The following is a 24,027-nucleotide window of genomic DNA, read 5'->3' on the forward strand; positions in this document are numbered from 1 at the left end:
GCTACGTGGTGGAACAGGAAACCTCACCACTACATGTGTGATCTATGTACTGAGGTACATTCCTCAGATTCCAGGTAACAGCTGCAGGTTTGTTCCTGCTTTCAAACCTTCCGTTTGTTTCATGGAGCACGTTCTGAACAAAGAACTCAGCACATTTTCTCAACTGTTCTTTTCCGCTGTGTAAAACGAATATTTCTGATTTATCTAACTTGTCGTGGATCACAGGAGTTCTCCTGCACTAAAATAAGATTTAAAACGCAGGAAATTGGAAATGCCGGGTTTGACCTCTACTCTGACCAGCACATCCTGGCATCTGTTCTCACACATGGTTCATCACAGCTCCAGCTGTTGGTCAGTGTCAAACTTACTCCTGCTGCTTTTTCACTAATTTCTCCGGAGCTTCTTCCCTTTTCCTCTGGTCCATGTTGATCTATTCTTCTCCTGCCTAGACCCGAACTCTAAATATAAATATAAAATAACCCATATATGTCCATTAGAAACATCAGTTCACCAACTGATAGGTCTCATGTCACATGCTCTTCAGATCTTCACTGGCTTCCGGTGGCTGCCAGGATCAAGTTCAAAGCTCTGTCTCTTGCCTACAGAGTGGTTAACTCCACAGCTCCATCTTATCTCAGTTCAATCATTCAGGTCTACATCCCGTCCACTGTGCTCGGCTAGTGAACGTGGTCTGGTGGTACCAGCACCACACAGTCGACACCAAGGAAAACTGTTCAGCTCAGTGATCCCACGATGGTGGAATGAGCTGCAGAACTCTGCACACTCAGCCACCTCACTTTAATATTTAAAAAACTAAGAACTCTTCATCATCTTCCTTTGAACTTAAAAAACACACTTTCTGCTCTCTTACATCTCTTGAAACAGAAACTGTTCTTTAACAGCTCTTTGCTTTGATGTTTTTCTCCTTGACTTAGACTTTTTGCCTTGTTCCTCACTTGTAACTAAATGTAAACTATCAAGGAATCTGTACAGAAGAATAAACCTACATTATGAAGTTCATCCTTTTGTTAGATGGAGTCACAGGGTCTGTGCGTGTCACAGGATGCCGCTGAGGTTATTCAGTTTGTGCGTCATTATTAGGACACGCGTGGTTCTCTGTATGTTCCACAGTATTTTGGCTACTTTACCTTTTTCAGTTCACAGTAGTTAACTAACCTAGCAGTGGTCACACACAGACTTTGTATGTTGGTTATATGTAGTTTAGAAAAGTATTATTACATTTGTCAGACACTTTTATCCAAAGCAACTTACAAGGTAAACACAGGGTAAGTGTAGCTAAGGACCCCTACTGGAGGTAGACCGCAGCTGGCGTCCCACATGGGGGGGAAGTGATGTACACTATCCAGCTGCTATGTTATCGTAGAGTGGATCCTACTTTATATTAGTATGTATCTAACACAAGCTGTCAGATAAATGTAGCATAAACACATAAAGTAAAATACAGGTACCTCAAATAGTACTTCATTAGGCCTAAAGCACTGGGTTTGTTTTACAGACTGTCCAGTACTGTTACTGTTACAGTTACTGTTATACACTCCCTTTGACAGCTTTTTGTGGACTTTAACAGGGCAGCGTTGTCGCTTCTCCTTCTGACTAGAGATGTCCTCCAGCACCTCGTTAACCAGCGTGTCCTCCTCTGAACTGATTCCTTTTTAGTACAAATGATACATTTCTGTCTCCAAAATGCTCAAATGACATAAAGCAGCTTTGTGTTATGCTTAATTTTTCCTACGTTCAGAACCAAAACCATCAGTGTGTTCGTCCGACTCTCAACACTCCTTCTCTCCCTCAACCAGAAAACACTTAAATCACTCAAACCTCATCAACTGTGTTCTCCCCGAGTTTATATTAGTTTAAACGTTTTGTTCTTGTCTGCTGGCTGCTCCTGTCCGGACCGGATCCATGGGTCAAATACATTTTTACAATGTCTCAAATGTCCCAGAAAAATAGGAATCAAGTTTCTGGATGATAAAGGCATTGAATTCAGTGACTGACCCCGACCGAACAAATCCACTTCAGAAACTATGGGACATTATGTGTTGTGCATCAGATGCAACAAACTGTCCAGGAGCTCACAAATGCCCTGATTGAGGAGAAAATCCCACAAGACACCATCCGCAGACTGATCAGGAGCAGGAGTCCCCCCAGGCACACCGATCATCTGTCTCCATCTCCTGGTCTGTTCTCTGTATCGTCCTCTGTCACACAGCTCTGTCCTGACGCTCTTCTCCACGCACTCCATCCTACCTCTTCTCTCGTCTTCTCTTCTCTACCACACTGCCCATTATTCTGAATGGTTGACCCCAGTATTTACACTCCTCCACCTTCTTCAGCTCCTCCACCTTCTCTCTCATTTACACACATTCTCCATCTTACTCCTGACTTTCATTCACTTTCAGCTGGATCTCTCTGACCAGGCTCCTGCAATGAGAAAGGTGTGTAAAGGTTTATTGTCCATTGCCAGATTCTGACTACTGACAGTAGGACTGATAGTAGTAGGACTGATAGTAGAAGGACTGACAGTAGGACTGATAGTAGTAGGACTGATAGTAGAAGGACTGACAGTAGGACTGATAGTAGTAGGACTGACAGTAGGACTGACAGTAGTAGGACTGACAGTAGGACTGATAGTAGTAGGACTGATAGTAGAAGGACTGACAGTAGGACTGATAGTAGTAGGACTGACAGTAGGACTGACAGTAGTAGGACTGACAGTAGGACTGATAGTAGTAGGACTGATAGTAGAAGGACTGACAGTAGGACTGATAGTAGTAGGACTGACAGTAGGACTGATAGAAGTAGGACTGACAGTAGGACTGATAGTAGTAGGACTGATAGTAGAAGGACTGATAGTAGAAGGACTGACAGTAGGACTGAAAGTAGTAGGACTGATAGTAGAAGGACTGACAGTAGGACTGATAGTAGTAGGACTGATAGTAGAAGGACTGACAGTAGGACTGAAAGTAGTAGGACTGATAGTAGAAGGACTGACAGTAGGACTGATAGTAGTAGGACTGATAGTAGAAGGACTGACAGTAGGACTGATAGTAGTAGGACTGATAGTAGTAGGACTGACAGTAGGACTGATAGTAGTAGGACTGACAGTAGGACTGACAGTAGTAGGACTGACAGTAGTAGGACTGGCAGTAGGACTGACAGTGGGACTGACAGTAGTAGCACTGACAGTAGTAGGACTGACAGTAGTAGGACTGACAGTAGGACTAATAGTAGAGGGACTGACAGTAGGACTGACAGTGGGACTGACAGTAGTAGAACTGACAGTAGTAGGACTGACAGTAGGAGGACTGACAGTAGGACTGATAGTAGAAGGACTGACAGTAGGACTGATAGTAGTAGGACTGACAGTAGTAGGACAGACAGTAGTAGGACTGACAGTAGGACTGACAGTGGGACTGACAGTAGGAGGACTGACAGTAGGACTGACAGTAGGAGGACTGACAGTAGTAGAACTGACAGTAGGACTGACAGTAGTAGGACTGACAGTAGGAGGACTGACAGTAGTAGGACTGACAGTAGTAGGACTGACAGTAGTAGGACTGACAGTAGGACTGACAGTAGAACTGACAGTAAGTAGGGACTGACAGTAGTAGGACTGACAGTATGAGAAAGGACTGACAGTAGGTAGGACTGACAGTAGTAGGACTGACATAGTAGGACTTACAGTAGGACTAGACAGTAGGACTGACAGTAGTAGGACTGACAGTAGTAGGACTGACAGTAGGAGGACTGACAGTAGTAGGACTGACAGTAGTAGGACTGACAGTAGTAGGACTGACAGTAGGACTGACAGTAGTAGGACTGACAGTAGTAGAACTGACAGTAGGACTGACAGTAGTAGGACTGACAGTAGTAGAACTGACAGTAGTAGAACTGACAGTAGGACTGACAGTAGTAGGACTGACAGTAGTAGGACTGACAGTAGTAGAACTGACAGTAGGACTGACAGTAGGAGGACTGACAGTAGGACTGACAGTAGGAGGACTGACAGTAGTAGGACTGACAGTAGAACTGACAGTAGGACTGAGTTGAGTTTAGAGTTTAGTTTTGGGTTTAGACAGAAACATTTTAGCAATGCTCATATTGTTTATTAAAGATAACATGGATGCAACCATGAATAATGATAAAGAGAGAAATACACTTTTCAAGAATCATGAGAGACCTTTGTAGTCTCAGTTCTTGGTGAAACAGATGATGAAACACTAAATGGTTTTGAACAAGAACTTTGTTTGGTAAAGTTTAACCTTTTATATATTTTGGTTGCAGTTTGACAGAGATCAGCTGTGTGTCGTGCTTTCAGTGCTGAAGTCTAACCCCTCTCATCTGATAGAGCTGGAACGTAGGCCTACAGTATTCAGGAGTGAAGGCACTGTGGGATTTCATATGTTTTATTAACTTGTGGCTTTGATTGCGATCTTTCTTTAAGGGGACCAATCAGATCTCTTTGGTGACATTCTAGATTCAACAGAAGTCTGCTTTGTTCAATTAGTCAACCTTGTCAAATGATACTAGTTGAAACGTTCATAGTTATGATATAATAAACAGGTTTCTTCCTCTAAAGGGAGTTTTTCCTCTCCACTGTCTCCTGGTGCTGCTCAGTGGGGTTGTTGGGTTTTCTATAGAATTCTGGATACAGTTATATTTTGTAAGGTCTTAAAGCTTGAACACTGTAAAGAGCCTTGAGATGACACTAGAGCACTATATCAATAAAATTGAATTAGATCAAATAATTGAATAAATAATTAAGGGTTCACATAGTTTTTCTTGCCACTCAATATGCTAAAATGTGCTAAGTGGCATCTGCTTTCCCTTATGCTGACTTTAAAAGTAAGTGTAGGACTGCAGACGTCTTGCATCAGGAAAAATGAGCTTGAGGCAGCTGAGAGAGTCTCACCCTGTCATTGTAATGAGCCACATTTCCCTGCATGGTGCTGTGACGTTTAATTCACAGGCCCAATCAGGGAATAACTTTTACAACTTGAATTTAGTACATTTTCTTTTCTTTCCTTTGTTAAAACTTCAACATTGACTTGAACCAAAACACCATCCATCTATTATGCAAACCACTTTTGCAGGGTCACAGGGCCAACACATAGAGGCACACAGACATTCACAGCAGAAGGCAAAAAGGTATTTTGCCTTGTACCTCACTTGTCAGTCACTTTGAATAAAAACATCTGACAAAAAAAGTTCTTGTAGCGAGAGACACCAGTTCCTGTGCCATTTAAAAGCAATACTCTGTGTCAGTTGTCTGTGTCTTAACCACACCACAATATATTTCCTGTAATGTCGTAGCTAATTCTAAACCTAAAGATACTGAGTGATTGATGCGCTTGTCCTGATACAACAGTCCAAACTGTGATCTTCTGATTCAGTTTCAATGTTCATTGTTCATCATACGCAAAGTGTCCAGTCTTTGGTGTCAAGAGCAACAGTCTGTATACCGTCCAGAAATTCCACAAATAACACAATTCAAGCTGCTGTGAACAGCCCACCTCCTTCAGACTCACTCTGGTAATGAATCTTCATTCATTCTAAAAACACATAGCATCAGAACAGGATCAATTCAGTGACATTGTCGTGTTTGCAGTTCATTTGTATAAGAATCTATGTTTAGGAGACAGGTTCATTGAAGAATTTAAAGAACCTCTGACACCTCCTCAAATGTGTCACTAAGGGAGAGTTGGGAGAGTTAGCCCAGCAGTAGATGGGCTAAGTGAATTCATCCTTATCCATCAACATCTTCTCATCCATTTTTAATGTGCCCTTCCCATAAAAAGCTTAGCCTAGATAAGAGTTGGGTCATAAAGATAACAACATGCTCCTCACTGCTGCTGCTATCACCTGTGATGTCACCGCAACAGTAGGTGACAGTGGTAATGCAGTAATAATAATAATTACCCCAGCAGTAGTGATAGTAGTAGTAGTATCAGGAAGTGATTCTACCTGTAGCATGAGTAGCAGTAAGATTATTAGCTATTTCTTTATATTGGGTTTGTTGGTTCAGTTGTTTATTTACCTATTTGGATAAATTTTGTAGTAATTAGGAAGTAATGTGCGCACCTCAGGTTTATTAGACAACAAGCTGGACTAAACAAACTCCTATCTGAGAATGGACCCTGTATATATCATTGTGGAATGTATAGAGACGCCACAAATGTATCTTAAAATCTTCGAAAATAATAATAATATATTAGATGTTGGATGGACTGCACTCGTGGAGTCTTTGATGACATTAGCTACAGTTACATAAATCCTCTCTGCACATGCTGAGATGGAGGTCGGTGACAAACAGGGACAGCACAGCTACTGTGGGACTCTACAGGAGAATCAGGTCAGACCTACATACAGAAACAACTCAACCAGATCATTTCCACTGCTGTGACGTCCTCGGGGTGTTTAAGGCAACATGGAGAGCATGTTTTCATAGAGGCGCACAGTATGAGCAGTTCAATGCAGAGCAATAAAGAGCAGGTAAAGAGTATGTTATGCCAGTACAGGTCCTCACAAGGATACGTGTGTGTGTGTGGATACAGAAACAAGGTCACGCTGCTGGTTTAGTCCAACAGAAGAACGCGTTCCTTTAACCATCTGCTCTTTCGCAGCCTGAAACAAACCGATGAGAGGACGACGTCTTGGTCGGTTCACGTGAGACTGATGATGTCCAGCTTCAGCTTTGATGAAATGAAACTTTCTGCAGCATTTGTTGTGTTGTGATCACTAACCTCATCATCAGGATCTCCTGGATATTTTAAAGACAGTTTTTGATGTCGACCAAAGGACGAAGGTGGTTTTAAAAAAAAGATTAAATAAATGTTCACAAGACACAGAGAGGACCAGCAGGGTGCCGAGGGGAGTCCTTTCCTCTCCACGATGGTTTTAACACTGGAAGAAAGGCTGAGATCTACAAAATAATATCTTTACCTGAGGGTACGTTGCTCCCTGAAGTCCTGACTGTATGAATGGAGAGACAGGGGATACGGTATGTTAAAGGATTTAAGTTGTTCCACGTGAGTTTGAGATAGAAAGAAAATCAGATCAACGAGGATGAGTCCATAATTTAATTATTCATTTTGAAAACCAAGTTTAGGGATCATCACAGTGATGCACATATCTCTGAGGAGTCTTTGGAACCTCCGGCTTCTGTTGCTTCAGCTAATAATGTAAAAAATGAAAACCAGACCTTCACTAACAGACCAATATTCAGTCACTGCCAGGAGCATGCTGGGAGTTACTCAGTGGAGCAACAGCGACCTTATCTTGTGAGCTCTCACTCACTTTACGTCGTTGTGCGGTAGCATCTAGTGGCTTCAGCCCTGTCCCGTCCATTCCCTGTTTCAGAGTCTGCTTGAAAACCTGTGTTCAGAACCACAAATGGTTCCCCCGCGACCTGCTGCTAACAAGCCCCAAGTCTGCCTGTTGGCAGTTCCCATCATGATCAGCCTGGCTCTGATGGATGCCTACCTGGTGGAGCAGAATCCAGGTCCCAGGAGGATCAGTGTGTGTGCCACTGTACTAGCAGGTGATGCGTGTTTCCTTATCATGCTCAGATATGTGGCCGTCTGGGCCGGGTCAGAGGTGCATACAGCCAGGCGAGGCTACGCCATGGTCCTCTGGTTCTTCTATATCTTCATTTTGGAAATCAAGGTCTACTTCGTTTACCATAACTACAGGTCGGAGGCAGCGACTGTTGATGCAGGTGTATCCAGGAGAGCTCTGACGCTGCTGCTGTCTGTCTGCATGCCCACTGTCTTCATTACACTGGCTGCACTGGATCATTTGGACTACTTACGGTCATATAAGAAAAGAGAAGAATTAAGGAGCCGTCTCTTCTGGGTGGTGCTGGACTTGCTGGATGTTGTGGACATTCAAGCCAACCTGTGGGAGCTGCAGAGGGAAGGGCTCCCAGTGTGGGTGGAAGGACTGATGTTCTTCTACTGCTACATTCTGCTGCTGGTGCTGCCGTGCGTCTCTCTGGGTGAGATCAGCATGCAGGGTGTGAACATTGTCCCCCACAAAATGATGCTCTACCCCATCCTCAGTCTTGCCACCATCAACTTCATCACCCTCCTAATCCGTGGGGGAAACCTGTTGATCTACAGTGATATCCGAATGTCGGGAATCATGATGGGAAAGAACGTGATCGCCATCGTGATGAAGAGCTGCAGCCTGGTTGAGTACAGAAAACAGCCAGATTCTCCTGCTGCTGTTCGAGGAGCTGAGATCCAGAAACATTCCCCTGGGAATGCTCAGATATCCAGCACCCAACTGGTGGTGCTGCCTACAGTCATAATCGAGGACTTCACCACCATAGAGGAGGGGGGGGGGGGGGGGAGGAGGAGGACTGTGGTGACACGAGAGCAAACGCGAGGGAGGACGAGACCTTGGAGATTAACAATCCTCCATAAACTTGTGGTGCAACATACAGTTACATTCAAAACTCATGATGTTACTTAGTCATGAAAAGCTGCACGTTGTGTTTTAGGTGTTTGTGCTTTAATTTGTTTAAACCCCTAAAAACCTCATTAGAGGTGGAGGTTGAATCGTTTTGATTGCAAATGTAGATGAACACAAGTAGGACACAGCACAAAATGGAACTGGGTTTTTATATCAGACACACTCTGGATCCATCTCTTGAATACTGGTTTTAGTTGCAGCCTCCTCTGAATCTGGATCCTGCACTGACAAGTGTTTTCAGGTCTGTGTAACAGAACTTCACACTAAGTATGAAACTTGATTTGAGAATATTCTTACATGTCCGATCAAACAAAGGTAAGATGAGCTCAACACCATGAAACAACAACAGTTCAGAGTCAAACACAAACAGTGATGTTCATGTCACCGGCCACATGGTGGCAGCCGACCTTGACTCGGTTCATAGAACAATACTGAAGAACCCACATTCAAATGCAAATAGGAAGAAAACATTTCGTCTTTGTTGAACCAGGTCCAATTCTTCTCAAATGTGAAGCTGACAGACACTGATGATGATGATGATGATGATGATGATATCAGCACAGTTTATTCACAGTGTGACGTGAATAGGAGAAAATAAACCTGCTTCAAGTGTCTCAGCTGATTTTCCGACCTCTGAACTTCTCCGTTGATCCTCCCATCACATCCATCCAGCCCTCGGCCCCGCCCCGCTCGCTCTCAGCCGGACAGGAGGATCAGCAGCCGGCATCACACCAAGCTGCCGTGCGGGAGAGGCGACCATGGCGGTGGCTGCGGACTCGGGAAGAGTCCGTGGTGCTCCTTTCCCACCGTGCCTGGTGGCGGACCCGGCGGTGGGGTCCGGATCCGATGCTGCCAAAGAGCCAGATGACCGCGTCCCAGTGCCCATGAACCTGTTTGCAACCTGGGAGATCGACCGGTCCTCTCCCAGCTGCGTGCCCAGGTAAGACGATTAGTGTCCCGCTGGAGAGGAGCCTGGACCCGGGAAGAGGGGGAGGGTGGAACCGTTCCTTTAGGTTCTCAGGTCCAGGAGATGAAATACAGAGGTCACATGACGCCTCTGTTACCTAGTTACACGGAGCAGAAGTGAGAGTAACGAAGTAATCTAGTGAAGTAATCTAGTGAAGTAATCTAGTGAAGTCATCTAGTGAAGTCATCTAGTGAAGTAATCTAGTGAAGTAATCTAGTGAAGTCATCTAGTGAAGTAATCTAGTCATGTAATCTAGTGAAGTAATCTACTTTAGTAATCTAGTGAAGTAATCTAGTCATGTAATCTAGTGAAGTAATCTACCTCAGTCATCTAGTGAAGTCATCTAGTGAAGTAATCTAGTCATGTAATCTAGTGAAGTATTCTACCTCAGTCATCTAGTGAAGTCATCTACTTTAGTAATCTAGTGAAGTAATCTAGTGAAGTCATCTAGTGAAGTAATCTACCTCAGTCATCTAGTGAAGTCATCTAGTGAAGTAATCTAGTCATGTAATCTAGTGAAGTCATCTAGTGAAGTCATCTAGTGAAGTCATCTACCTCAGTCATCTAGTGAAGTCATCTAGTGAAGTAATCTAGTCATGTAATCTAGTGAAGTATTCTACCTCAGTCATCTAGTGAAGTCATCTACTTTAGTAATCTAGTGAAGTAATCTAGTGAAGTCATCTAGTGAAGTAATCTACCTCAGTCATCTAGTGAAGTCATCTAGTGAAGTAATCTAGTGAAGTAATCTAGTGAAGTCATCTAGTGAAGTCATCTAGTGAAGTCATCTAGTGAAGTAATCTAGTGAAGTAATCTAGTGAAGTCATCTAGTGAAGTCATCTAGTGAAGTCATCTAGTGAAGTAATCTACCTCAGTCATCTAGTGAAGTCATCTAGTGAAGTAATCTAGTCATGTAATCTAGTGAAGTCATCTAGTGAAGTAATCTACTTTAGTAATCTAGTGAAGTAATCTACTTTAGTAATCTAGTGAAGTAATCTAGTCATGTAATCTAGTGAAGTAATCTACCTCAGTCATCTAGTGAAGTAATCTAGTCATGTAATCTAGTGAAGTAATCTAGTCATGTAATCTAGTGAAGTAATCTACTTTAGTAATCTAGTGAAGTAATCTACTTTAGTAATCTAGTGAAGTCATCTACTTTAGTAATCTAGTGAAGTCATCTAGTGAAGTAATCTACTTTAGTAATCTAGTGAAGTAATCTAGTGAAGTAATCTAGTGAAGTCATCTACTTTAGTAATCTAGTGAAGTAATCTAGTGAAGTAATCTACTTTAGTAATCTAGTGAAGTAATCTACTTTAGTAATCTAGTGAAGTCATCTAGTGAAGTAATCTACTTTAGTAATCTAGTGAAGTAATCTAGTGAAGTAATCTAGTGTTTATCAGGAACTCCAAATTAAAAACCAAGTCAGTGATCAGTCGTGATGATGTTAAATCACCTCTGAGCTTTATTTTACTTTTCATTACTTTACTTCTTTTCTTTTCTTTACTTTATTTTACTTTACTTCTTTTCTTTATTTTACTTTACTTTACTTTACTTTACTTCTTTTCTTTTCTTTATTTTTTTTGCTTTACTTTACTTTACTTCTTTTCTTTTCTTTACTTTTTTTTACTTTACTTTACTTTACTTCTTTTCTTTTCTTTTCTTTATTTTTTTTACTTTACTTTACTTTACTTTACTTTACTTCTTTTCTTTACTTTACTTTTTTTTACTTTACTTTACTTTACTTCTTTTCTTTTCTTTTCTTTATTTTTTTTACTTTACTTTACTTTACTTTACTTTACTTCTTTTCTTTTCTTTACTTTTTTTTAACTTTACTTTACTTTACTTTATTTTACTTTACTTTACTTTACTTTACTTTACTTTACTTTACTTTACTGTTCTTTTTTTTCTTTTCTTTACTTTACTTTTCTTTTCTTTACTTTACTTTACTTTACTTTACTTTACTTTACTGTGCTTGTCTTTACTTTACTTTACTTTACTTGAGAGTAAATGAATCTGAATCTACCTGCTGAAGAAAAGTCAGATCAAAGCGTCATTATCCGTCAGGTTTGAAACGTCTCACATACAACAGACAGTGTTTCTGCTGTTTCCACTCTTTTCTCTCAGTCTTGTCTTTTCGCACTGAGACGCCTGAAACAAGCTGAGTGCAGTTAGATCGGAAGCTGAACCATGTCAGAGTACGTGTGGAGTGCATGGGCCTCCATGCTGAGTGTGACTGTGGGAAGCAGCAGGGTGGGGGGACAGTTTTATCCTGAACACCACCAGCTGCCTCTGGCCGATGATGTCACTCAGTTTTCTCTTAACCTTGACATTATCTGGAACTTCACAGAGTGAACTAGTTGAAGGTTGTTGAAAAATGAAATACAGAAAACAGTGTTTGTCACAGATAATACCTGCTGAGTGTGGTTTAGTTCTGTAGCTCCTCTCCCCTGAAATGGACTCACTTCAAAGGCTCACCACAGAATCAGTAATAAGCATTAATATTGAAAAGTGAGAAAGACTCAGGGGCGGGTAAACACTCCACACCTGTGAAAAACAGCAGCTTGACTCTCTCCAGCATCACTAACCCGGCTCAGCAGGAGCTGCTGCCTGAGCCCGGCTGTACACGCCACACAGTGCTAAGGAGGAGCCGGAGCTGATTCCACCGACTCTGGATCAGCAGGTTCATATTGCAGTTAAAACCGTGGATTCATGACATCACAGATTATATTACATCACAGCAGCCAATTAAAACCACAAGAACCACGTTGAAGATTAATGGTACAGCTGATGCCGCTGACGTGAACGCGCCACCTGATTAGCTGCTTGGTTTCTATGTGGGGGTTAGTGAACTCAACCCATCAGAGTTAATCCTCTTAAATGATTGTGGTGACTCAGGAAACAGGAACCTGTTGGTCTCCACAGAGACATCAGAGAAAGTTTAGTTTGTCGTGTTCTGTTTGTCGTGTTCAGTTTGTCGTGTTCTGTTTGTCGTGTTTAGTTTGTCGGGTTCTGTTTGTCGGGTTCTGTTTGTCGTGTTTAGTTTGTCGGGTTCTGTTTGTCGTGTTCTGTTTGTCGTGTTTAGTTTGTCGGGTTCTGTTTGTCGTGTTTAGTTTGTCGTGTTCTGTTTGTCGTGTTTAGTTTGTCGTGTTTAGTTTGTCGTGTTCAGTTTTTCGTGTTCAGTTTTTCGTGTTCTGTTTGTCGTGTTTAGTTTGTCGTGTTCAGTTTGTCGTGTTCAGTTTGTCGTGTTTAGTTTGTCGGGTTCTGTTTGTCGTGTTCTGTTTGTCGTGTTTAGTTTGTCGGGTTCAGTTTGTCGTGTTCTGTTTGTCGTGTTCTGTTTGTCGTGTTTAGTTTGTCGTGTTTAGTTTGTCGGGTTCTGTTTGTCGTGTTCAGTTTGTCGTGTTCTGTTTGTCGTGTTTAGTTTGTCGTGTTCAGTTTGTCGTGTTCAGTTTGTCGTGTTTAGTTTGTCGGGTTCTGTTTGTCGTGTTCTGTTTGTCGTGTTTAGTTTGTCGGGTTCTGTTTGTTGTGTTCAGTTTGTCGTGTTCAGTTTGTCGTGTTCTGTTTGTCGTGTTTAGTTTGTCGTGTTCAGTTTGTCGTGTTCAGTTTGTCGTGTTTAGTTTGTCGGGTTCTGTTTGTCGTGTTCTGTTTGTCGTGTTTAGTTTGTCGGGTTCTGTTTGTCGTGTTCAGTTTGTCGTGTTCAGTTTGTCGTGTTCTGTTTGTCGTGTTCAGTTTTTCGTGTTTAGTTTGTTGGGTTCTGTTTCTCGTGTTTAGTTTGTCGGGTTCTGTTTGTCGTGTTCAGTTTGTCGTGTTTAGTTTGTCGTGTTCTGTTTGTCGTGTTTAGTTTGTCGTGTTCAGTTTGTCGTGTTCAGTTTGTCGTGTTCTGTTTGTCGGGTTCTGTTTGTCGTGTTTAGTTTGTCGGGTTCTGTTTGTCGTGTTCAGTTTGTCGTGTTTAGTTTGTCGGGTTCTGTTTGTCGTGTTCTGTTTGTCGGGTTCTGTTTGTCGTGTTCAGTTTGTCGTGTTCAGTTTGTCGTGTTTAGTTTGTCGGGTTCTGTTTGTCGTGTTCAGTTTGTCGGGTTCTGTTTGTCGTGTTCAGTTTGTCGTGTTCTGTTTGTCGTGTTCAGTTTGTCGGGTTCTGTTTGTCGTGTTTAGTTTGTCGGGTTCTGTTTGTCGTGTTTAGTTTGTCGGGTTCTGTTTGTCGTGTTTAGTTTGTCGGGTTCTGTTTGTCGTGTTTAGTTTGTCGGGTTCTGTTTGTCGTGTTCAGTTTGTCGTGTTCTGTTTGTCGTGTTCAGTTTGTCGTGTTTAGTTTGTCGGGTTCTGTTTGTCGTGTTCAGTTTGTCGGGTTCTGTTTGTCGTGTTCAGTTTGTCGTGTTTAGTTTGTCGGGTTCTGTTTGTCGTGTTCAGTTTGTCGGGTTCTTCTGAGCTCTGCTCTGTCTTGCTGTTGCATCTTCTCGTGTGTCCAGATCCAGTCCGTGACTGTGTCTCGGTTCATATTTACAGACTTTGCAGACTAGTGTGGCTCTTTCATGAAATCATTCAGTGATTTTTTTTTTTAGCACACACATGAACCCAGAGTCAGAGTGGAACAGGTGTTGAGCAGAGTGAGCTCCTGTGATCTGGTGTAATGAGATCCCAGCAGGACCAGCAGCTCCTTCTCCTCCTCTGGGTTTTTTACTTTTCTCTTTGTAGAAATTTGACATACTGAATATTAATGATTCTGTTATACTGTTATTCTGAAATACCAGCACGAATTCCCCCATCAGGTACTTTTCATTGGGAAAAACCAACTCCAGTTGCATGAACAGATTTTTATGATTTCTGGAGACTATGATGCTGATGAAGAAAGATCTTAACGCAATTGTGTTTCCTCTCAGGTTGTGCAGTCTGACTCTGAGGAAGCTGATGGTTTTGAGGGAGTTGGACCGAGAGCTCAGCTCTATTGTCATTGCTGTTAAGATCCAGGTGAGACTCTACCCTCAGTAAAACCTGTTGCTGTCTGTTGGTTCTGTAAATCAGTGAACTGTACCAGGGTGTATTTACTTGGTTACCAGGCAGCGTGTGAGAGGATGGTGCTGCAGCTCCACTATCTTTAGACTAGATTAAACACAATTAGAGCCTCTGGTCCCTCTAGCAGCTCTGTGAGACTCTCGGACACAGGGAACATGCTGATGTTTAGCAGGTACAATGTTTACATCTTAGTTTTTGTGGAAAGGCAGCTCCTTTGATTTGCTAACGGTTGTCCAGGGACACTTTGACATGTGGCCAGATATTTGGGGAACTGGGAGTTGAACCACCAACCTTGGGGTTCATAGATGACTCCAGCCTCCAGATATTTATTGTAAACACACAAAGAACTGGACACTTGACATAAAAACGTGTATAGGAAAAAGAATTTGAGCTGAGCTGAGTAAATACTTCCTGTTATGTTTGATGTCACCATAACAACGATGGTTTCAGTGAGTTTCCTGTTTTCCTGCTGAAGTTTAGAGAACTAGAACTACCTGGTTAAACTAATTAAAGTTGACTGTTGGTCCGTTTGTTAAACGCTGTACTACCACAATGACACAACAAAACTAATTTGTGAATAATTCCTAGAACCTTTTCAACAGTTCATTTCAGTAGTGAACAAGCTGAACTTAAATCTGTCTTCATGTCTGTCTCTCAGGGCTCTAAGCGAACTTTGAGATCCAATGAGTACCATCTTCCTCCGGACGGCCTGATGGAAACAGACCTGGAGCTCACCTTCTCACTACAGGTTCAAATGATGATTATTTCATTATCAAATATAAACTCCATCCATTCTTCAGCTGACTCATAATGAGACATTTCAAGAGTTCCTGCTAAGAATATCTTGGTGTTTGATGAGATGTTAAGATTCAAGATTCAAAAAACCTGATTAATCCCAGAGGGAAATTGTTTTGCCTCGTTACAATTGTTCTTAACACAGACAGAAAGAAAAGGAACCACAGCCAGGAAAGATCCCCATCAACATAAATACAAAATAACATTAATAGAGAGATCTCAGTATATGTACAGAATATGTAGAATAGATGAATGAAAATGGGTCAATATTTATAGTCCATGGTGGAATGACAGCAAGTATAAGACACAACTATCACTTCCCCCCCCCCTTACAGAGGGGGGAGGAATTGGACAGATTGATGGCCACAGGTAGAAAGGATCTCCTGTGGTTCTCTTTGGAACATTTAATGTTAATAAGTCTCTGGCTGAACGTGCTCCTCTGTCCAACCAACACACTGTGCAGTGGCTGGGAGGGGTTGTCCAGGATTAAGAGGAGTTTAAACAGCATCCTCTCAGCTACAACATGTAGAGGGTCCAGCTCCACCCCCAGAACAGAGCCAGTCCTCCTGTTCAGACTGTTAGTGTCTGCCACCTTCATGTTGCCGCCCCAGCAGACCACAGCATAGAAGATGACACTGGAACCACAGACTCATAAAACAATAGCAGCATGATGCTGAAGACGTAGCAAATATTCGTGCTCCCCTAACAAATTGAATGATGCCACTGGTGTCATTTCATTCATCAGTAATGTATCACTCACATGCTGTCTAGCATTCCCGCTCTGATCTCTCTGTCATTCAGTATCCTCACTTCCTCAAGCGAGATGCAAACCGTCTGCATGTGATGCTGCAGAGGAGGAAGAGATACAAGAACCGAACTATCCTGGGCTACAAGACCCTGGCAGTGGGAGTCATCAACATGGCCGAGGTACGACAACAGGTAGCAGCATTGCTACCAAACACTTTGTGTTGTGTTATTAATAATAATCATTAAATAACCAGGTGTGTTTCGACAAATTAACAGGTAGTCCTCTAGTCATAGGGTTCCCAGACAGAAACTGAAAAAATCACTTTTGTTAAAGGTTCAGATTTCTTAAAAACGTAGGTAAGCTTTGTTTAAATGCATATATTTATAAAAGTTAACATGATTATTAAACATTACTAAACAGTGGATGTCACTGAATTTGCAATTTTAAGTACAAAAAGAAATTTTTCTGTCTGTGTAGCTTAAAGAACAGGAAAAACATGCAAATTAAAGATGATCTGCTGCATCTAGTCAGTAAAACCCTGCAGGTATAGACCTGTTTTCAATCTGTTGCAAAACTGTGAACAGTGTCTGAAATGTGCCTGAAGAACATTTGAAGAAAACCTTCACACGGTAACAGAGACGTGGCAGCGACCAGCAGACATCAGCTGCTGATTACAATAAACTTCACCAGCCTGCAGGAGCAGCTCAAATGTCAAATGTTCACAACCACCCACTCACCCGTGTGTGGGTGGTTGTGTTTGTGTGTGTCTCTTGTCCCAGGTGCTGCAACATCCGACAGACGGAGCCCACATCCTCTGTCTCCATAGTAACCTCAAGGATGCTTCGGTACGTGCGGCTGAACTGAGCGTCCTTTCTCTCTCCAGCCTGCCAGTTGAACAGGAGGATACAAGCAGTCACCATGACAACAAGACCAAGGCCTCAGGTAGGAGAACAGTAAATCCAGCTTTTGTCTGTCTGACAGCATCAGGTGCATCAGGTACACCCGGGAATCATCAACAGTAACCCTGAGAATAAGAAGCACCTCTCGGGTTAACACCTCACCACTCTCCGTGGGTCTTTTAGCATCTGCCAACCAAATTCAATCTTTTAAGTTACTGTTGATTCTTTCTGTAGTGAAACGACAGGAGCCTCTTTGTAGTCGCTTTAGCTGAAAACCGGATGATTTCTCTTCAGATGATGTTGGTGTTGCTGGTTTCTGTGCAGATCGCTCTCCTGACATGGAGAACTACTGGGAGGATGACGACGACAGTTTCTCCTCTGAACAGGAAGGAAGTGATGACGCAGTCCCGTCTCAGGTGATTGACAGCTCTGCACACCTGTTCACCCTTCACAACACACCTGTCCCACACAGTAGTGTCAGTGTCTAAACTAATGTGACTGGTAAGTTCAATGTTATAATGCTTGTTAATTACATTTACTGATTAAAATTAGACCGGACTAATTAAAGATCTGAGCTGCTGCTAATGGGCCCTCAGACAGTTTAGTGTGGGATGTTTGATCTGATCACTACACACATCGGGTGTCGTCAGTATGAGCTCCTCACACTCTGGAAGGAGAATAACTTATATACCAAGCGGGGATATAAGAGGGAGCGGTGTGATTTGAGATGTTACTGTATCAGTTGACAAACTTAAAAAAGCTGAGCAACCTTCCCTTTCTTCTCTTTTGTTGTTCAGGACATGTACGATGATGAAGACGATGTTCAGCGAAAGACGAAGAAGACTCACAGGACTCAGGTGACGACCGATGAGAGCTGCTGGTGACAGTGTCCCTCACGTCCCACTTTCAGAAACCAATTGAACAGCTGAAGAAGCTGAACAAACAAACTTTTTTCCCAACGTTTTCTTTTTTCTCCATCGTTCAGCAGCCGAACTTCAAACAGAAGTTTGTGGCTCTGTTGAAAAGATTCAAAGTCACCGATGAGGTTTGTTCTAAACTCTGTGTCACTATCAGGAGCAAACGGTCAGTGTGCACTCAAAGATCATGATCACGTCATCCTGTCTTCATGTTTCACCTTGTTACCATGTACACTGTCTTCTGTCAAATCTCCAGCAGCAGACCAATCTCTCATCTGCTTGTGTGTAAATTGGCTAATCAGGCTGTGTGCTTCAGGTTCTGGATTCAGACCCTGTGGGTCAGAGCCAGGAGGCTGAGGAAGATCTGGACCTCCTGTATGACAGCCTGGAGGTTTACAACCCGAGTGACAGCGGCCCCGAACTGGACGATAACGACAGCATCCTCAGCACGCCCAAACCCAAACTGAGGTCAGCATGAAGGCTGCACACCGTCCACAGCTACACTGATGGACTGGACTGTGTCTGTTACCATTAGAACTGTTTTAGAGGACGAGTGCTTCAAACTATCTGTCTAGCTGTGAGTCATAGTTCCAGTCGTCAGATTCTGATGCTAAATCACTGTATCATACCAGTAAGAAGCAGCGTCCAGGACAGAGCTGCATTAAACTGTGTGTACTGACTGTCAAAGAGCACCCTGCTGCTCACTGTGCTGTGATTTGTGCCCTCAGGCCGTTCTTCGAGGGGGTGTCTCAGTCGAGCTCTCAGACGGAGATCGGGAGCCTCCACAGTCAGAGAAACCAACGCAGAGAACAAAGTGCAGCTGTGAGTGAAACTGATCCTGGTACAGCTATGAGACGCCGACGCTTATTTTACCTGAATACAGGAGATGTTATATGAAGACACACACACAGAAGCCGTCTTCAGTTATGTTGTTTGTCGTTCTAAAAGTGATGCTGACCTCAGTCTTCCGCTGCTGGGCTTGATGTGGTGGGTGATTCTGGTCCTGCTGCAGTCAGAGGAATTTCTAACTCTGCTTGTTCAATATTTAAAAGTCAGTGTTTTAATTTAGGAAAACAACTTACAGGCATCATTTCTTCGTCTTAACAAAGAATTAACACGTAGGGGTTTGTAAAGACACTAGTGCTCTGCTGTCCCCTGCAGGTCTGACTGTGTAACATCTGCCTGTTCTTGATAACCAGGCTGCAGAGTTGCTGTCTCCTGGAACTCAGGAGTCCCGAGTCTCCGAAGAGTCCAAAGGAGGGGAGACCGGCCCCGGGGTGAGTCTGGACCGGTTGTATTGAGCACAAACAGGCACACACATGTTTGTTTCACTTGTGAGGACACTCATAGATAATGCATTCTGACCAGAACCCAATTCAAACCTGAAAATGCTCTTTACTCTCTCAGTAAAATGTCCTCACAAGAATGGTATTTGAACAAAATTTGTCCACACAAGCATAGACATACACACACACACACACACTCTTTTTAGCTGTATGTTTTTCTTCTTGTCTCCACAGGATGTTGAGGAGGATGTTGCCATGGGAACAGATGCGGGCCCTGCTGCAAAACTCTGCAAAACGGAGTCACAAACACACATGTCACCAAGGTACAAACATACACACTTTAGATCCAGTGTGAGCAGCAGCACACTGGTTTATATCGAACATGTGCAGGTTGGAACTCAAACAGACTTTTACTGTTGGATACAGAATGACCTATGATGCAGCTGCTGTCTTCACTGTTGCTGGTTGACATGAAGATTTCAGGGTCTTGGTGTCGATCAAAGGCAGAAATCAGCTTTTTGCAGGATCTGCTGATGTGTGTGGTCAGTTAGAAAAGCCCGTTCTCCACAGATGCTCATTAGCAATCATTTGTCTGTCTGTTCTCTCTGCAGTAAGACAGGAAGTCAGATGTCTCGCCATCAATGGAGCATCTCCATGAAGGACAGACAGAACTCTAGAGGGACAGACCGAACCAGCAGCATGGACAGTGAGACGTCTTCAGATTACAGGATACCGCCACCACAGGTGAGACTGAGAGGGAACAGCAGCGCTGCAGTAAACTCTGAGGTTAAATGGTCGAGTAGGTTGTTGTCACAGCATCCAGTGTTCAATAAAACCTTCGAGCTGTTAGCAGCAGCTCCGTTTGTCAGTGAACAGAGAGGATTCAAACCACATTTTACTCTTCTAACATTTGATCCAGTCCTCATTTCTTCAAACGTCTAGATTTGGACTCAGGGCTGAGGTAGAGTCAGGGTGATGGTCAGGGTTGGGGTCATGGACTGTGGACTGTATTCTGTGAACGTGTTTACAGTTTTAATGGCGTGTGTTTTGTCAGGTTGCCAGAAAGTCTGTGTTGGATCAGCTGAACCACATCCTGTTCTCTGATGATCAGCTTCCTGAATCCATCGTCCTGATCAACACCACAGACTGGCAGGGACAGGTCTGTCTGTCTTTGTGTGTCCATGCGTCGTCTCTCCTGAACCGGATCCTCACTGTTTGCTCCCGTGTCTCTCCTCAGTATCTGTCAGAGATTCTCTTCGACCAGCCGATCGTTTGCACCGTGTCATCAGCTGATGTCCAGGCCGCTTTCAGCGCCATCATCAGTCGCATCCAGAGATTGTAAGAATGAACTCATCAGTATTTTTACTGACAAACACCATCAGTACGTTTCCCCGGATTTTAAATTATAATGTGAACATGTTTTCCAGCTGTAACTGTAACTCGCAGATGCCGCCCACAGTGAAGGTGGCGGTGGGTGGAGACCAGAGCTACCTCAACACCGTCCTCTGCTGCTTTGTAGAGCAGCTGGCCAGCAAGACGCCCGATTGGCTAAGCTACATCCGCTTTCTGATCCTCCCTGTTGGTACGTTGGCACCGACACACACTATTACGTAGACATATAAACCAGCTCAACCTTCCCATCATGCACCATGTGTTCATCACCTCCCCAGGAACCCACCCACTGGCCAAGTACCTGGCCTCCCTGGACGCTAAATTCTGCAGCCTGTTAATGGACGCTGGCTGGAGGGAGCTGTTTGGACGTCCGGAGCCGCCTCCTCTCGGTACCTTTATGTCCCTAATCGATGAAAGAGACTTGGAGGAAAATGACCTTCAAAGTTTCTGGTGACCTCTGACCTTTAGTGTCAGTGTCAAATCAAAGTTCCTGGTTCCTAGTTCCTGCCTGATGAAGCTGCTGTAGCTCCTTTTACCTTGTTCTTGTTTTCACTAATTGTCAGTCACTCCAGGTAACTGTGTCAAATCATTCACTGGTTTCCCTCCAGTACGATATGAAATGGCACAGAAGCCGAGTTTCTTAGTCTTTACATGTCATCGTTTCAGATTCGTGGACTGAGCCTCCTTCCTAAAGGTTTGTCTCTGTGTAACAGATGCTGTGGGTGTAGCAAGTCGAGTGTCTCAGTATTTGGCCGGAGCTGCTGTTTCTCACCTGTGTCCGATCTCAGAGGCCATGCTCACCTGCAAACACAAGAGGTCTGTTCAGAGTCTCCACTGTAGTAAAGCAGACGGTCAGCAGGTTTATGTCCGTCCCCTTCACAGGACCTGTTTATACATTCACAACCTTTTCTGGATCAGGTCCGGCCCTTTTTTTTGGTTTTCTGTTCTGGTTCCTTTCTTCCCTTTCGGTGGTTTTGTTCTACCTGAGTCCACGTTTCTCTGTCTTGGACACAAAGACCACATTGATTCAGTACCACAGCAGCACCAAGAGATGTTGGTACAACACCTGTAGAGAGAAAATCTTTGATAAACTATTCATTTGTTAAATGTTTGATTCTTCTTCCACAGCCGTGAAGACGACTCCTGTCAGAAGTTTGTTCCTTTTATCGGGGTAAGAACTACTCGAGTCAACTACTGCAGTTATGATGAAGTACTGCTTGTACTCACATTGTAATTGTATATACACTACAGTAAATATATGTTCTGTCAACATCAGCATTGTATCCGTCAAAGTATGAACAGAAACATTTGAAAGTCTTTTAGAAAACTCCTCAGATTTGGTGCGATTTAGATGGTCGACATAAGAAAGAAAAAATCTAAAAGACAAAACTCCAGCAGCTGCCAGAATGAACAGCGCAGCAGAGTCTCTGATGTCCCCGTAACATGTGACGTGTCGGTGTCGTCTGTCCTCAGCTGGTGAAGGTCGGCATCGTGGAGCAGAACTTCGTGACCACCTCAGGTAGCCTGGAGTCTGTGTTTGTTTCCCGTTATTCCTGCTCCATGTTAAGCTGCTGCTCTGACGTCCTGCTTCTGTGTCCACAGTGGACTCTGATGACATCATACTGGGATCACCTCCCTCCCAGCCAGGAGCACCGATCAGCATCACCTCCACACCTCCACCCTCGCCCTCCACCAGGTTCCTCCTCAGTACTGCTGTTTTATGGAAGCTGTCACTGATAAGAATCCTGACATGTCCTGTGCCCCCTCCTTGTCTCCATCTAGCTGTCCGGGGGAGGTGATGGGTCTGCAGGTGGATTACTGGAGCAGTCAGGGAGGAGGAGGAGGAGCAGAGCGGAGGAAGGAGGTGGGGGTGAAGAACACCCTGAAGAGCAACTTCCGCTGTCTGCAGGTGTCGAGGATCAGCGGAGGAGAACTACTGAGCATGACGGTGGTGACCAAAGAGAAGAACAAGAAAGGTGAGGAGGAGGAGGAGGACAGTGATGATGAAGGTGGTGATTAGAGACAGGTTCCATTTTGAATCATGTTGCAACTCATTAGGTTCTGGATTCAGATTAGATTAAAGGGTTCAAAGCCTAACTGATGATGATGATGATGAAGGTGTGTCTGTCAGTCATGTTCCTTAGTAAGAAGACGAAGGAAAAGGACGCGGAGTCGAGAAGTCAGCTGATCGAAGGAATCAGCAGGTTGATCTGTACGTCCAAACACCAGCACGCACTGAGAGGTAAACACACACTCAGTTTCTACAGGAAGCAGCTGACGGCGTCTTTTTGTTTGTCTGTACGTGGATGAACTTAAAATCCTTCACAAACAAACCCTTATATCTGTGCTTTTTGTTTTTGATGTTTTTGATTCACCTGAGTGAACTAAGTGTTAAATGAAGAAACGTCGTCACTGTGCTGTTTGGCATCATCCTGTTCACCACACTGAACAGGGAGCAGAGGAAGTACAGATCCGACACCAGACATCAGATGGTTGAGCTGCTGAAAATATTCCAGCAAACTGCTCTTAGATCAGTTCACGTCTGCATTACTGTGGTAATTAACAAGTAATTCATCTAAGTAAGATGTAGACAGTTGTGAATTTAATAGTGAATATTCTGAGGCAGCGTCTCACTACTGTCGCCGCTCTAACGTGTTTTATACCAATGCCCAACAGAGACAAAGCTGTTTGTTGAAGGTCTTTTAATGTGGGAGCTGCAGCATCCCTGCTCTCATTACTGATTCTTACCCATTAGCTCTGTGATGTGAGGAGGTAAAATGATGCAGATCTCTCTCTTGCTCTCTCAGTGTCTATAGACGGCGTTGAGTGGAACGATGTGAAGTTTTTCCAGCTGGCTGCTCAGTGGCCAACACACGTCAAACACTTTCCTGTCGGGATCTTCGGCTACAACAAACCCTGAACTGTCTCACCTTCCATCTCTCTGCTCTTTGACCTCTCCTTCATGATGTTTTCTTTCCTTTTTTCTCTCCTCACATCGTGTTGGATAGAAAGGTTTGTTACTTTTTAATTATTTATATGACAGTGTTGTAATATTTAATACATGCTGTAACTACTGTGCACAGCTTCAAGTGTATGTGTGTTTGTCATCATTATTATAATGGTGTTTGTAAGTGGGTTAACTGAGTTAGTTTCTTTTCATCACATCTGGACTGAAATGTATATGTTGATGTCATATCAACACGTCCTTTAATCCAAACCTGAAATGCAACAGGGGCAGAGAAAGAAACCTACTGTATGTCTTTCTGAGGGTGGATCACACATCAGCTCTGGCATGATGGTTTTCTATGTGTCAAAGGCACAAATGTGTTTTGAAGTTCACTAAAGTTGATCTCATGTATGTAAGTGTGAAGTTGAAACAGTTTATTCAGTATCCCAAACTGAATCCATCCAACTCTACAACCTCTAACTAAGGTCATTGTGTTCATGGACATGTCTCACTGCTGCACTCTGCAGCGGTTTAACCCTTTAAAACAACAAATGCTGTCTGTGAAAAACATTAAAGAAAACT

The 24,027-nt window shown here is 43.4% G+C and overlaps 2 protein-coding genes across 5 annotated transcripts; both read left to right on the forward strand.

The window, feature by feature from the left end:
- The first annotated feature begins 14 nt into the window (after positions 1-14).
- Positions 15-24,016, forward strand: LOC113161607 (phosphofurin acidic cluster sorting protein 1-like). 4 transcript variants are annotated; one of them, XM_026359323.1, is made up of 24 exons: positions 15-74; positions 9,169-9,436; positions 14,329-14,416; positions 15,120-15,209; positions 16,058-16,183; positions 16,784-16,946; positions 17,228-17,319; positions 17,701-17,760; positions 17,889-17,948; positions 18,137-18,288; positions 18,549-18,642; positions 19,020-19,097; positions 19,341-19,429; positions 19,718-19,850; positions 20,161-20,444; positions 20,534-20,688; positions 20,777-20,887; positions 21,212-21,314; positions 21,627-21,669; positions 21,972-22,017; positions 22,101-22,194; positions 22,281-22,474; positions 22,630-22,740; positions 23,306-24,016. In XM_026359323.1, exons 2-24 carry the CDS (start codon positions 9,255-9,257, stop codon positions 23,416-23,418), a joined length of 2,661 nt encoding a protein of 886 aa, XP_026215108.1. In that variant the 5' UTR covers positions 15-74; positions 9,169-9,254; the 3' UTR covers positions 23,419-24,016. The 4 variants fall into 4 exon arrangements, 3 of the variants coding, with proteins under 3 accessions (XP_026215108.1, XP_026215109.1, XP_026215110.1); XM_026359325.1 differs by lacking the exon at positions 15-74 and having other exon boundaries at positions 8,388-9,436; positions 20,161-20,265; positions 20,344-20,444; positions 23,306-24,015; XM_026359324.1 differs by lacking the exon at positions 15-74 and having other exon boundaries at positions 8,387-9,436; positions 17,892-17,948.
- Positions 6,315-8,496, forward strand: LOC113161749 (transmembrane protein 121-like). The gene has a single exon (XM_026359553.1). It carries the CDS (start codon positions 7,414-7,416, stop codon positions 8,494-8,496), a length of 1,083 nt encoding a protein of 360 aa, XP_026215338.1. The 5' UTR covers positions 6,315-7,413.
- Positions 24,017-24,027: the final 11 nt, after the last annotated feature.

The sequence above is a fragment of the Anabas testudineus genome, chromosome 1, assembly GCF_900324465.2.
Source record: "Anabas testudineus chromosome 1, fAnaTes1.2, whole genome shotgun sequence".
NCBI lineage: Eukaryota > Metazoa > Chordata > Actinopteri > Anabantiformes > Anabantidae > Anabas > Anabas testudineus.

What these genes read in the sequence shown, in the direction of transcription:
- LOC113161749 (XM_026359553.1), top strand. Translation starts at nt 7,414, where the DNA reads ATGGTTCCCCCGCGACCTGCTGCTAACAAGCCCCAAGTCTGCCTGTTG.
- LOC113161607 (XM_026359323.1), top strand. Translation starts at nt 9,255, where the DNA reads ATGGCGGTGGCTGCGGACTCGGGAAGAGTCCGTGGTGCTCCTTTCCCA. An exon ending in ATGACGCAGTCCCGTCTCAG is followed by an intron (nt 17,320 to 17,700) that starts GTGATTGACAGC and finishes TTTGTTGTTCAG; the next exon opens with GACATGTACGATGATGAAGA. An exon ending in CCACCCTCGCCCTCCACCAG is followed by an intron (nt 22,195 to 22,280) that starts GTTCCTCCTCAG and finishes GTCTCCATCTAG; the next exon opens with CTGTCCGGGGGAGGTGATGG.